Here is a 15,641-nt window from a genome sequence, read left to right on the forward strand (position 1 = left end):
TTTCGCTGAATGAAAGGAACGGCGGTGGAGTGAACGGCACGTCAGTTTGCCGGCGCCTTGCCCTAAATTCAGTCTGGGGAGCATTTGGAGTTTCCGTCCTCTGATCTACTAATGAAAATGCTGACAGTGTCAGAATCAAGGCAGCGAGAGAGAAAACAGCACCGTGTTGACAACCTGCGAGCTGAGCTGAGCTTGGAGACTGTAGTAAGGAGTCTCGAGAAGGAAAGATATATTTTTAAAGCTGAGTGAGGTGGTGGTGGTGGTGGTCGTGGTGTGTTGGGGGGGGGGAGGGGGGGCGGTGGAATGCGGGGGTGGGGTTGGGGAGGGAGGAGAGAGACAAGCATGACAGGTAGGAGTGTTTCTCTTCTCGCTTCTGTGCATCTTCGTCCAAGGATGCATCCAGGGAGCTGACTGCATTGGAAATAATATTAACATTTGATTGAATCACAGATGCTACTCACAGGGCATTCCTGGGGGCCATGCCTCCCTCATAATCGTTAAAAGGGCCAGTAATGTAAGGCCATGTTTGACCTAATCGAGTTAATTTCGTTTCATGACCTTTTTTTCTATGATCATATAAAATCCCACTCCTAAAATAGAACCTCCAGTATGAACTGTTGGCCTGGCTCTGCTTTTTTTATGTCATTCTCCTCGTCTTCCTGTGCTCTTTGCAGTACTCGCATGAACGCTCTCTGCCAACTGACCTTACTTAAAGATTTCTCTGCGTGAGGCCTTCTTGTTTTGTTTTGTGGTGTCTCATTTTTCTTCTGTCATTTCATCGGGAAAAGAAGGCCTCGCCCTGAGCACAACACAACAAACACAGAACGTCTTCGCCCCGGTCACATGACTCACCGCAGCACGGCAGTAATAGCAACCCCCCCCCGCCCCCCAGAAAACGGCATCATCTCTCCGAAGCCCCTTCCCAGTGCATTTAATCAGCGGGAGAGAGCTGCTTATCTTCAGTGCACTTGTTATGGATAGCGTATTGAACATATCAGAGGAGAAATAGGAAACAGTTCATTATTTTCCAGGGTCGAGAATGAGGCTGATGTATCTCATTGCGAGCCTTCCTCTGACAGCTCATTTTCGCAAACAGTCATCGCAGCCCGGTTGAGCAGTCGAAAATGGAACACGCCCGCTTACTTGCCGTCGCCGCCGCAGCTTCCATTGCTTATTCATGGCATCGTCGCATCAAAAAAAAGGTGTGTTAATCATCTCTCCTGCAGGAGAGAGAAAAAAACACCAACCGAATCTCAATTGTTTGTTTCAACACGTCTGAGACTCACCACCGATTCGCCCTGAGGAGGAGGAGCAGGGGGGGCTCGAGGATCAGGCTGTGTCCTGATCCAAAGAAAGGGAGATTAGATGAAGGTAATATTCGGAAAGGGGTTTTTGATGGGCTTCGCAGCTCCAGAGTCTAAGTCCTATTTGTGTGTTATTGAGACAGACAGCGAGGAAGATGGAATAAAGCTTGTGCGTATGTAAAGGTTAATGAGAGACAGCAAGCGAAAATGCAGACAGGGGTGTTGGAGAAAAGTACAAAGTGTGAGAAAGAGGGAGTGAAAGAGAGAGGGGGGGGGGGAGGAGAGAAACGCACAGATGCACAACCTGATTTTGGCTTTCCCTGCAGTCAGATTGTAAGACTAGCGATGTAGACTGAGAGAGGGCGCATCGTTTCCACTTACATAACGCTCATCCTCCATCCCTACTTCAAACAGCCTCCATCTTACCCCCACCCCATCCACCTCTCCCCCAGCACCAAATTACCACCCCGGCCCCATCTGCTCCAACCCTTCTGGGCTTCTCCTGAGGCATGGCCTCTCTCCAGCCCCGGCATCACTCACCAGCCGCCAGCCCACAGGTAACAAGCCTCGGGAGCTGAGCCTGGCCATCTCTCACGGGCATCTCCGGGCCGGAGGCTCAGGATCCTTTGCAGCCCCGTCCGCTCGCTAATCATGACATAACCGGCAGTCAGCCCATCCTGAGCTCCAGTGCTGTAGAAGCACAGGAGGCCCTCATCCAACGGTAATGAGGGGCTCGAGATAGAAACACAGAGAAAGAAGAGACTCAGTTCCTGCCCAAATAGCATCTAAATAAAGATACTGTATGGAACCTGGTGGAAGGCGAAGATAGATCCTGATGTTTCTTTTTCTTTTTTGGAGGGGGTGGGGTTGTATGTGTGTAAGGGGGACAAGGTGTATAAAAAGAAAATAGGGAAAAAAAAGACAATTGTCTGCAACCAAAGGAGTACCTCACAAACAGAGGCGAAGCAGAACCACCCTGTCAGTGTGACGAGGATGGGATCAGACAGGGCGACACAGGCTGCCAAGCCAGGAGGTGGGGGAGTAGACACACACACACACACACACACACACACACACACACCACACAGTCTCTCAAAGCAACTCCTACACACCCACCTCCTCATCCACTGCATCACCAACACTACCTGGCCTGGCGGCAGGGGGGGAGGAGAAATGCTTGTTGTGATGTAATGACAATATCCAGAGAGCGGCTCTGCAATGACCTGTGCAACCTCAATGACCTCTGCGACCAAAATGACCTGTGCAACCTCAATGACCTGTGCAAACTGAATGACCTCTGCAACAGAACACTACAGTCTAGTTATAGTGGACAAACATGATCTCACGAACTGCAGAGGTGTCTGGTGCAGTGGTCATAGACCCTGTGTGTGTATGTGTGTGTGTGTGTGTGTGTGTGTGTGTGTGTATGTGTGTGCGTGTGTGTGTGTGTGTGTGTCTCAGCCCTCTTTCTCATTCATTCCCTGACACGCATTCTGGCTAAAGCTTCACAGCCGTTCCCTCCCCACAGAAAATATTCTGCTTTTATCTACTCCCTGTTCCCCTCTCCTCTTGCGGTCTCTTTTTATCATTTTCCATCCTTTATTCTCTCACTTCTTTATTCCCCTCGCTTTCCCATTACCTGTTTGCTCGCATTTACACAGGATTCCAACTCCTTCAGCACATACACTAGACATACCGTATTCTCTATCATCTTCAAATCATTCGGAGTGCAGATTTCCTGCACCTCGAGAGGAAACTACAGAGTTACATTTTCTCTGACTCTCTCTCTCTCTCTCTCTCACACACACACACACACACACACACACACACACACACACACACACACACACACACACACAGACACAGACACACAGACACACACTTACACTGGTACGACACACAGTCCTGATCCATAAAACATGGATGAAGGCAGATGTTGAGACGTCTTGCTCACTTTCGTAATGGCCGCAGGAAAGAGCTGGATGTGTCCGCTGCCTGTGTCCCGGCCTGTGCAGCCTTAATCGTACGCAGCCCCTTGCCTCGCCTCTCTTCACCTCCCTCCGCCGGCGTGTCCTCAGTCACCTTGCTCCGATGAGCTCAGCCCGTTAAAATTCACCATTTCCAGCGAGACTATCTTCCCCCCACACAAAATGACCGCAGCCGGGCCAGATTATCACCTATTGATGAAAGATTAAAGACCCAGCAGAAGACGGGAGATCAGTCGAGGCCTGTGGATGCGGGGCGGCTCCCCCTACCTTGCCAGAAGGCATGTGTGACTGCGACTGATAAAGGCGGGCTGCAGTCGCCCCCCCCCCCCGCCCTCAACACCACCTCCCCAAACACATACAGAAAAAGAAAACCTTTATGTGCAAATTTTTTCTTGCGTCAAAGCAGGGCTATTCATCCAATGTTTATGCAACCTTTATATTCCCCCAGGAACTAACCAAGTCTCCTACACCCCCCTCCAACTCTCTACTCAACTCCACATTCTTTGTAACGCCAATAGAATATTTATCCTCTCCATTTCCATGTCATTGTTTTTTCCCTTTTGAAGGTTTTCCACGAACGAGAACGGAATTCGATCAATTTGTTCTCCGTGGAGCCAATTAACCTTCATGATTTTAGGCTCTTGCCCGAACCCCTTTAAAAGGGAGGATAAAACATAATGGGGGAGGATGGCTGTTAAGTTTAACGGAAGACAGGAAAGTGATTGAAAATGGGCTTTTTAATGATGTTCCGCTCCTCATGCACTATCCATTAAAGTGCACCGCAGGTCGCTCCAAAGACGCTGGGGTGGAGGAGCTGGAAAGAGGGACAGAAAGGGGGGGGGGGGGGGGGGGGAGCGGCACTGCCGTGGCCTTTGAGATCCACATAGCCAAGAACCCACCCCACCCCCTAAAGCACCGCGCCTCCCAACCCCCTCAGGGGTCACGGAAGGGTATGCGGAGAGGGGCCCCCGTCTTTCTTTTTTCATCAGTGCTCTTATCAGGCTCGACGATCACGGCAATAATGAAAAGCTCCAGAGAGGAGCACTCGTATTAGCACGACAATGGGGCCTAAAACAAAGAGAAACTTAATAAATCTCCAGCTGAACCCCATGCGCCTCGCTCGCTCCGGAACAGACGTCTAATTTAATATCCTGCCACAAGAGATGATTAGCTCATGTGACGTCGACTTCCTTAAGGACATGTCTTGCCCTTCTCAGATATTGTGCCAGCTCTTTGAAGATGGCTGATAGAGACTACCCCCTCCCACCTAAAATACACATGTGCACACCGCTATACACACACACTCACACTCACACTCACACACACACACACACACACACACACACACACACACACACACACACACACACACACACACACACACACACACGTGTGTGTACTCACAGTCCTTACTTGAAGTGCAGTGGGCGTAGTGAGGTTTTCCAGTCTGACACTTTGTGTTTATCAAATGCTGAGTTGTTTAAGATCTACACGGCCAAAAATACCATCCCCGGGAGGAATCCGTACCACACATGTGCCAGATATGTGACGAGGGGGGGGGGGGATGCGCGTAAGGTCAAGACGAACGCTGAGCGCAGGAGACCCGTCACTTTTGCTCTCCCGCGCTTGCCCTGTCACAGATAAGGGCATTTAATGTCACAGATCAGCATGCCACCAACAGTGGGCACCAGACACAGAGAATCCAATTACCAGCCCTCATGTTCTACGCTTTACTTAACCCGCTCCCTCTCAAGCCGCTGGGAAGTTGCGTAACAATCACACGATGTTTGTCTTTATCTAGTTGAACTGCGTGTCGTTGGGGAGGCTTTTTTTCGAGTGTGAAAAATGGAGAGGCAGAGAGAGAGAGAGAGAGAGAGCCCTGGTGTCTGGAGATGCCAAACTTTGTTGCCCGTGGAGAAGAAACTCTCACCCCTCCCTCCCAACCCTTTCTAAATCCACCCACTCACACCTATCCACCCAAACACACACACACACACACATATGGAGAGAGACAGAGAGAGAAACAAACACAGGCAAAGAAACCCACCGCTGTTTCATATCTTCCCCGGCCAACTTTTTTCTCTACTCCATCTTCTGGGTTTGACACCAGGCGGTTGGAGGAGCAGCGCTGGTTCTGTTGCCCTAGCAGGAGCCTGTCCACACACACACAGACAGACACACACACACACACACACACACACACACACTCATATATAGAGAGAGACCTAGCAGGAGCCTGTCCGTCATGTTCACTGCACCTCGCTGGAGCCTGAGCCGGCTCTCCCCGGGATCAGCTCACCGCACTGCGCTGGTCAGAGATAGAAAAGCGTGGGCCCTGACGTCTGACAGAGCAAGACACCGCATTCAAACCCTCTGTCCAACACACACACACACACACACACACACACACACACACACACTCTCACACACACACACACACACACACACGACTGTCACCCTCCATTGGGACAACAGTAGCTCGTTTTAAGTGAAGCTATGAAGAAGCAAACCAGCTTGGTTATGCTTTCTCCATCCGTCGTCGACCTACTTCCATGTGTTGCTTAAGTTGCAGTGAAAGGGGACGTGAAAAAGAACAGCAGAAACCATGCAAACTACAGTAGGAGGATAAAATTAAATGTGTGTATGTGTGTGTGTGTGTTGGGGGTGTTTTAGAGGGAATGACAGTGGTAGTGGGTGTGTAAGTGTGTGTCTGGGGTGGGTAGCGGAGGCGTGGCGGGGGGGGGGGGCTCTATTGGAGGAATGCACAGGATCCTGCACCAAGATAAAACAGAATACACAACACTAAAGCTGAGGCTGACACAGAATGAACATCCCTGAATGAGAAGGCACATCGCATTAATTATGTAAGGTGCTCGGTGCGAGCTGCCGCGCGCTGGGAGAGGAAGTCTGGAGACGTTAGTATTCCGCTCCAGCCTTTGGGGCCCCAGCTGTTGAAGGAAGACACATTGATTTGTTGAGCTCAGGTTGCAGTGTGTGTGTGTGTGTGTGTGTGTGTGTGTGTGTGTGTGTATGTGTGTGTGTGTGTGTGTCCAGGTGGGTTTTTTCTGTCAGTCTTCAGCAGACAGGCACATTGGTTTCGTTGCGGCAGAATGCCACAAGCGTCTCGGAAACACAGAGCAGGGAAAAGACACACACACACACACACACACACACAGTGTAAATGTATCACAATCTGAGTGTTGTAGAGGCCTGTAATGGATGATGACAGGTATATGTGTGGAGTATCAGGCTGTTATTTTGACATACACAACATAAGTTACAAAGAGCATAGCTACTGTCTGTAACAGGGAATACAGTAATACAGAGTAAATTCTCTCTAATTAGCTATCAGAAATCTAACCCCACAGTTTTTATGTTGTTTACAAATATTTGTTTTCAACTAAAGACTGCACAGAGAAGCATGCCATAGTCTAGCAAGATTTTAGGCAGCCGGTTGACAGGCAAAAATAAAAACAAGTCCTACATGAAACAAGCCCGCATATCTATTTTTTTGCCATCACTGCCCTGAAAAATACTTAAATTCCTTGGGTTGCATGCGGTTTGATCTTTTTTCAATCTTCTTACAAATAGCATATAAATCCTTAATAGAGAAAGATCTCATAGGCTAAGGCTGTTGCCTGGAAATTTAAGCAGGGTTCAGTGACTTCAGTGAATGTGCTTCACACAGATCATTTCATCCTCTGCAGCCAATGAGTGCGTCCTCCAGCCAACAGTCCCTACCCCCCAACTCCCCCTGCGCCTCTCCAGCCCTACCCCCATGCAACCACCCCCAAAGCCCAGCTCGTCCCCTCGCAATGTAATTGACTGTCTGCTTCGTCCCTCTCGGTCTTCTCAGGCTCAAGGGTTTAGGAGCAAATTAGCGAGATAGCTCGGTCAAGCTTAAACACAGAAAACGCACAGTATTTGTTACAATGTATTTAAAGATGTCCTCAACAAGGAATCACACAGGAAAGCTGGGGAAAAAGTGGAAAAATAAATACATTTTAAAAAACGAGAGAAAAAAACATGCAGTCACAGGGCCCTGATAGGCTGGAGAATTGTGTGTGTGTGTGTGTGTGTGTGTGTGTGTGTGTGTGTGTGTGTGTGTGTGTGTGTGTGTGTGTGTGTGTGTGTGTGTGTGTGTGTGTGTGTGTGTGTGTGTGTGTGTGTGTGTGTGTGTGTGTGTGTGTGTGTGTGTGTGTGTGTGTGTGTGTGCCAATGAATGTGGCCGCTGTGGTTGTGGGCTTTGTCAGGTTAATTTGAGGTCCGCCATTAGAAAGCGACTTAGGGCCTGGAGTGCCATGACAATAGCTTCCTCTGTGCTCTCCTCTCCCTCGACTAATGAGAGGGTCTGCGTTTCCTCAGACCCATGAAGGACAGAGGACTAAATCCTGTTTATGCCTTTTTTCCCATTCCCCTTCTTTTTTCTTCCTCTCAATACTCCTCCTTTTCTCGCCAAGGCCTCCTAGAGGTTGGTCTGACCCTATGGAATCGCCCTATGTGTGTGTGTGTGTGTGTGTGTGTGTGTGTAGTACTGCTTGAGCACTGTGCAAGGCTGAGATAGGGGTATCTGGAGAGCTGTGCTGGACTAGCTGGCTAGCGTGCTGCTGCTACATGGTGGCAGTGGAGTGCTGCGTTATGCACTGTCTCCTCAGGAAGATCCCAGTGCATCTCCACGGTCCGGTACCCTGAGGGTGGTTGTGCCCCTTTATGGCATTTTTGAGTGGATACACTATAGGCCAGACTGCCCAGCATGAGTGCTAGTCCATCGATTATCGATTGCTAATTTACTGATTAATGATCACCTGCCAGTGGTTGCTTTTAAATCATGTCTATTTTTATATGCACTTTAGTGGTTGTTAACGTACCGAAAGTGCAATATTAAAAACAAGCTTGTGTTTTTGCCCTGCCACGTGCACTTGAAAAAAGCGATCCGAGACATAAGCTGCCAAGTCATGATGGAGTGTGAAGAGGTGTCGTGTTGAGAAATAGAATTAGTACCTTGGCTTGGATAGCCGCACACACACACACAGTGCATGTCATCATAACAGCGAGCCACGCTCATTACCAGAGCATCAAGCCATCCACCGGCCTGCACATCCTCCCTCTGAAAAACAGTGCTCACCGTGATGACAAAGTGATTTATAAAACAGCATCGCCGAGGCGTTTGTTTTTTTCCCCTCCCTCTGTGCTGTTACACAGCTGTTAAACAGATGCTGTTTGTACCAATTTAAAAGCTACTGCATTGTTTGTCAACACCAGTTTAGGGATTCATTCTTTAGCCCCGGCTCCTGCCACGAGAAGCGTGCAGGAGCGAGACTGCTAGGCAGTCAGGGCAGGAGGAAGGGATGGGGTAGGGGGGTTGTAGGGGTAACATACGCCACACTTGGCAATGATTCACTATTGCCTTTAAAGTAATTTATGAAAGCAACGTCGCTGAAAGAGGAGAGGAAAAATTAGGACGGCAGGTTGCTGGCCCCCGAACTAACTTGGGCCGTCAGCTAGCGTTGAGCGGCGAGGAATCACCACGCAGCTTTTGCCGAAGTGACTTAACTGTCAGACACACTCACCGCTACTCGGCGGGACTAGATTGTGAATCACATCCTGATAAATTGACTGGTACTAATGCTAAGAAATGGAAGCGGGTCTGCCAGAGCTCCCCTGACTTGCCAACCAAACGACAGCCCTAACAAGGCCACGCGACGAGAGTAATTTCCTCAATAATTAATATCGGGAGCACATGGAGGAGAGGGGGGGGGGGGGGGGGGGGTTGGAGGGGGGAGCCGGGGGTTGGGGGGGGGGACCTTGGAGGTTCACTCACCCAAAAAAAGCTTCTTCCGTCTCTAAAAAATGACTGCTTCTTCAGAGGAAACAGTGAGTAGAAAAGACAGATTTGAATGAATGAAAGACAGAAGGGAAATATGGTTGCTGCAGGGAAGAAAGAAAGAGTGTGGGAAGGAAGGAAGGAAGGAAGGAATGGGATGAGGAAAGGAAGGAAACAGAGCTGGAGGAGAGAAGAGAAGAGGAGAGGAAAGGAGAGGAGGGGAGGAGGAAAGGGCTGCTCTCTGCACTGCATGCCGAGCAGTCGGCCGTGTGGCTCTACTAGGGTGCCCCTCCACTGTTTGTAAAAACAAGCCCATCACACTCCATCTTGCCCTCCCGCGGGGCTCAGGGCTCCGGGCTGATTTATGAGGGAGAGGCTGGGGCTGGCCTGACCGGCATGACAGCAGCACTTGGGCTCTCCCTCGTGGGCAGCTGTGGAGGAAGCCGGGGCCAGCTCTGCCGGCGGAGGGCTGCAGCTGCCGCTGGTGTTAGGGGAGCGACGCCGGGCCTGTGTGCTGACCCGTTTGTCTGGATGTAAGGGGGATAGAGAGACCGTCGAGACCTTCCAGGGGACCTTTAGATGTTGCATTCGACTTGCTTGGCTGAAAGTCAGTCGAGGTTGTTCCTTATTTGTTTCCGCCTATTTTAAAGGTGATCTTAGTACACTGGAGAGCAGGTCTGAGAAGACAAGAACAATACCATACACGGGAAGATACAAGCCAAAATGCAACGTCCTCGAAGTTTACAAGAAATGTGCCTCCATATCTAAACTGAGGCTGGGTACCAAAAGCTGGCTTTTATAGTGGCAGCGGAATCTATCTCCCCAGACTGACCTTCTCCAGTCTGTCCTTAAAAGGGTCAAAGGGATTAATGTTCCATCCACCCCTCACTCATTCATTGCTTGTTCCAACCCATCCTCACGCCGTTCGCTGAAAAGACCAGAGCAGAGTGCCGGCTGTGGTACTTGCCTCTCCCCTCCCCGGTCCTATTCTTTTTCCCAGAGGTTGACTCCAGTATCATTTTATCAATTGGATTCCATTTGGAGGAGAAACCGGACAACCAGCCCAGAAGCAAGAGAAATAATGACAATACTAACGCTGTTTGTTGCTGAACAAAATCAAATGTTTGGGCTTCATTGAACAATTTACAGTATGCCTCACTCTCACTATTATGTTTGCGGGTCTGCAACAGCGAGATATAATTAGAAAATGAGGTGATCCTTAAAAGCTTTCTTTTTCCTGAACAGTAGCCGCAGATATGAGGGGAATTCATGCGTTAGCATGTGCCTGCTCTCATTCAAATGCATTTGCAATAGCCGTAATTGCTATACAAGGTTCAGGTCAAATTGTAAGCACAGCTATGCATGCAGGGTGAAAGTGCGGCTGCCCAGTTTATGGATGTTGAGCAGTGTAACAGCATAATTCATATTATGTAAAGCTGACATTTTTTATTTTTAAGCACAGATTTGTAAGCACTTATCAACAACTGCAAGGCCCCAATGATTTCAGAGCCTCGTGAAAGCTTGTCAAATCAGCCACGCTGTGGTACTGCGGCATTTTAGCACTCTGTCCACGAATCCACATGAAAGGCTCTTCCCAGTCTCTCTTAGAGAGCAAGCTCGTCTGTTAACCAGCATAAGACTACACTGCCTTCGCTCTACAGGATTACATCACCATGGTGAACCTGGAGGTTTGTCTTTGTCTTTTTTGGAGGCAAAACATAGTCTGTTTTCCAAGCAGGAGCACGTCGGCTGCCAAATGGGATGAGAAGACTGGCAAACGCTCAGAGAGTTTTGGAATCATCTTGTTTTCCTTTGAATGAAAAGCTATTCCTTTTCACTGTTTTGGAGGGGGGAAGGGGAGGAGGGTTGTAGGTCCAGCCTTTCAGTAATTTGTTCCATTTAGACACATTTAGGACAACAAACAACATCTACAGGTGTACACAGCTGTGTGGCGGTTCAAGAGGCTACACAATGCACTGAGGAAGTGTGTATCGATGTCAGTCTTTCCTGAAAGCCTGTATCATTTCCGTTCCCTCACCTCCTCCCAGCTCCCACCTTGCCCCATAACCTTGTGACTTTTCCATTCACTTTGATTGTGGTGGTGAAATGTGCCTCACACTGGCGCGCTTTATACAAAACCTGCAACCTGCACATGAGCGGAAATGGAGAATGAAGGGAAGCAGGTGAATTCCCATCCCTCCGGGGCAGAACTCCATGCAGTGTTATTCCAGGTAACTACAAGCAAAGAACATGGCGAGAGCTGTCAGGAGGATTCAGCTCCTGCATTTGAAGTGGCAATATTTATTATTCCTTGGCACCGCGGAAGCAATGCAAAGGCGCGTCTATCTGGGCATACATATTTAAAATGCTCCCCAATGTCTCTCCATTCTTTCATCCTTGCAAATTCCAAATTAAGAAAAAAAAAAACATTTCCGATTTGTCAGCAGGACCCAGGGACTGTGGGATGCTCCCGTTTCTTTTTACACCATTAAACTTTACTTCAGTTTCTGAATCTGGAGCAGTAGGGGGAAAAGCTAGGCAGTCACCACCACCACCACCTGCTGATGTAGTGCTGCGTAATTAATAGGTATTAAATCCAAGATAGGAAATGTTCCCACTGATAAAACTGCTCAGTGCTGTATTTTAAGTCTTTTCCCGGAACTGATTGGCAAGCTTATTTTCCTGATGACTTTCAGCAGTCATTCGCAGCAGGGGAGTCACTAGACCCTGCTTTCTGGTTGGATCATTAGAAAAAGGGAAAATAACATCAAATCGGCAGCACTGAATGTCAGCCGCCGGGCTTTTTCACACTTCCCATGAAAAAGACGGAAAAGAGTTTTTTTTGTCCTCATATTTTCTTCTTTTTATTCCCGTTCGGTGGTTTGCTTTCTTTTCTTTTTTTTCCCTCTTTTTTTTTCATTCATTACAATTTGTTGTATAGTTGCTGGGGACCTTTGAGTGAAACATCTGTGGGCTCTGTGGATGGTGCCCTGGCAGGAAGTGACAACCGCACCGCTGATGGCGTCCTGCTTTCAAAACGATGCAATTTACGATAGAATAGCTCCCCAGGAGACTCTGAAAGAAGAGGGGGGGGGGGGGGAGAAAAAAAAGCATATTCAGTGTATGTGCGTGTCCCTCTGTATGACGGCAGAGAGAGAGAGAGTTTTGTAATGTCTGTCTGTATTCAGACCATTCCTGGCACTTGAAAAAAAAAATATGATTTGAATTTGTTTAGTGCTGCATTATTGGTGCCCAGGATGCAGATTAATCCTCCACTGTAAGTGTGTGAGCATAGCCGGGGGTTTGAACGAGGAGCGGGGGTGTTGTGGGGGAGTGGAGGCTTGCTGGTTGCTCGTTTTGATATGGGAATTCTCAGAAAGCTAACGGCGCTATAGCAGGTGGGCTAACCAGCCTCTGCCATGTTAGGGACAATGGTAAGGCTCACTCTTGTTGCCATGGTGATAACATTGACTTTTGGTGATGAAAAGCCCTTTCAAGATGGGGACTTGTGTGAGCTCTGAGGGCTGGTAATTACGGGCTAAATTTTAGCCACTTCAGCCACCGCAGTCGATCCGGAGCTTTATTTTCCATTCCATTTTTCTCCATTCTCACTGGTACATGTGAAGGCAAATGTTCGATCAGTTATGTGTATGGTGTGTGTGTGTGTATGTATGTGTGTGGTTTAATCCCTCATATCCACCATTCTCACATGCACCACACAAACCACACATTGGGAGCCCACAGGAATAGCTTTTGTCACATTTCTTCAATATGAAGCTTTCCATGATGTGAAGTTGATGTCTGTCAAGCATGGGCTATCGTCACCCTATGCTGCTGCTGCTGCGACTGCCTCCCCATGGCTGCGAGCAAGGCTCTCACGCCCTCGCATCTGCCAGAGTGGAGCTGAAATAGCCTCCCTCCCTCACCCACCCTTTCACGTCCAGCAACCCCCCACCCTACCCACCACGTCAACTTCAACCTCCCATCCGTCAATCTTCCCCGATCACGCTTTAAAGAAGACAGCTTGGGCAGGGCTGTCACGGGAATGCGCGGCTTCCAATCTTTAAATATCGATCGCGAGCCCAAAGCCGAGGTGCCCTCTCGAGGTTCAGCGAGGTAAAAGGGGGGAAAACAGATAATTAGTGATTTTTAATTGGCCAATCTCTCAGGCCTTGGGGATGCTGGTTGCTGGACGCAAACTCGAAAGCAGGCGGAGGTAGTCAATGGAAATCCTCATCACTATCTTGTCATGTCACCTTCGACGTCCGTCACGCCGTGACAGCGCCATGGACCTGTCCGCAGGGTCAGGTAGAATGTTCTAGAAAAATGTTCTTCTTATACTGAATAGGCCAGAGTGGTGAACACCCATCCCTGTATTGTGGTCGCAGATAATCTAGGCCATTTGTCCTAGGATATCATAATTACAGGCTTGCCTTTGTCTTGAAACAGTTCAGCCATGTGGGCTTCCATATCTGTGCAATATGTTGGTAAAAAGCGGCATGTGTTTTGTTGAGTGAGGTCTGCCCTCAGAGAGGCTAAGCCAATGCTGTTTGTTGATTATTTGGGGAAGCATTTGTGCATCCTGAGTGCCCTTGGTGAGTTATCTGTCCAGATGGCCAATGATAAAATATGTATGGATTCAAAAGTGGCGGCTTGAAAGAGCATCTCTAGCTGGCTGCTGGGAAACAAATCGAGAAAAAAAAATCCTTTTGAAATTTAGAAAGCAGCAAAACGGAAAAAAGGAGCCTCCTCATCTCGAGCGAAGGTGAGGGAGAAAGGGAAAGATCAGCTTTTGTCTGGTGATTCAAAACAAAATCATCTTGAAATACACCCCCCACCCCAACACAACAAAGCGTTTCACACCAAAAATAAAGGCTCAAACATATATTTTTTCCCCCAACTAAAGCTATAAATATTATTACATTTTGAACAGTCAGGGCTTCTCTCGTGTTTCTGCCTGTCGCCTGGCTGACGGCTCTGTTTAAACTAGCCCTTCATCTCAACTTGACTATAAAAACCAAGTATGCATGAGCTTGGAATGGACTTTTGATTTGAACAGTCCTCCCTTTAAATTGCTGTTAGAGAAGTTCTTCCGACCCCTGCCTCCGTGTGAAGTCAAAGTAATAAGTCTAAAGAAGGCTGTGAGGAGGCTGGAGCATCACACATGAAAGTAGAAAATGGAAGTTTGGGGGTCGGGTGGTGGTAGAAGTAGTGTGTGGGGGATAAAGCAAGGCTGTTCATGTTGCCACAGTCTTTGGCTCTTTTACCCCCGCGATCAGCACTGACATGTACGCAGGAGATGAAAGCGCCATAACAAACCATGGTGAAGCCCATGAAACTAGAGCGCAAATGAGTCTAAGCTGGGGAATTGGGCCAGTTTAAAGAGGCAAATTTAACAGCTCGCTCTCTTTTTTCTTCCCCCCTCCCTTTCTCTCTCTCTCTCTCGCTCTCTCTCTCTCTCTATCCACAGACCCTTCTGAAGGCTTCCACTGCCAGGATGAATGCCGCATCCTCGGCCACTCGGACCGTTGCTGGATGCCACGGGTCCCCGCCCGCGTCAAGTCCCCGGAGCACGGGCGCAACGTCATCGCCATCGAGCAACCCACCATGGAGGTGCCCCACTACGAGACCTGCGGCACGGCCAAAAGGACTTTTGCCACCTTCGGGAAGGACGGCTCGGACGAGGCAGACAGGGCCGAGCAGAAGGGCAAGCGAGGGGCAGGGTGCGACCAGATGATGTGCAGCCCCAAGGCCAACGGCAGCTGCGTGGCAGGCCCCGTGCGCGAGGCTGGCAACGGACGCGAAAACGTCAGCCCCATCACGTCCCCCGTGCACCTGAAGAGCCCGGTGGCCAAGGCACAGCCGCAGTCGCAGCCCATGCCGCCGTCCGGCTACAACACGCTGAAATGCCGCGACGCAGAGCGCATCGCCAACCACAGCCTGCTGCGGCAGCCCGAGGGCAAGGACAGTGAGCCGGCCATGCGGGAGATCAACGTCCTGCAGGACGCCCGCGACAAGGAATCCCCCGGCAGCAAGCGCCTGAAGGACATCGTGCTCTAACCCTTCAGAGCTGCTCCCCCAGACCTCCTTCTCCTCCATGGATAGTGCCCGTCCTCTCTCCCCCACCGCTGCCACACACACACACACACACGAGCGCACACGAGACAGTCTATGTGGGTGTGAGCGTGTGTGTGCGCACTCAAAAGAGAGTAGGGGGAAAAATAAATAACTCTGGAGGTAAACGAGAGGACACGCGTCTGCAGCAAAGCATTCCCTACAGCGGCAACACAAGTGGACCAGGGTGACGAGAGAAGGAGAGTGGGAAAGAGAGAGGGAAAGAGAGAGAGAGAGGGAAAAAGCTAACGATGGGAAGATGTGCAGTGCTGAAAGTGTGTGCTTCAAAGGCCGTCGTCGTGGCTTCCTAGTAATGGCAGTAGCTACTTGTATTTTTTATTTTTTTTGTGTTTAATGTTTTTTTTGTGCGTTTAATGTTATTTTTTTAAATATCACAGCTTGGTGGTGAAC

General features: G+C 49.3%; 1 protein-coding gene across 1 annotated transcript in view; it reads left to right on the plus strand.

The window, feature by feature from the left end:
- pcdh19 (protocadherin 19) overlaps positions 1 to 15,176 on the plus strand; it is a gene marked incomplete at both ends in the record, with an annotated part of 53,058 nt that extends 37,882 nt beyond the window's left edge. Inside the window, one exon of the mRNA XM_080840182.1 lies at positions 14,587 to 15,176. Within this exon, the coding sequence (XP_080696308.1) occupies positions 14,587 to 15,176 (590 nt within the window). The remainder of the gene's footprint in view (positions 1 to 14,586) is intronic.
- Positions 15,177 to 15,641: the final 465 nt, after the last annotated feature.

This window comes from Sprattus sprattus (assembly GCF_963457725.1).
Source record: "Sprattus sprattus genome assembly, chromosome: 6".
NCBI classification, from domain to species: Eukaryota; Metazoa; Chordata; class Actinopteri; order Clupeiformes; family Clupeidae; genus Sprattus; species Sprattus sprattus.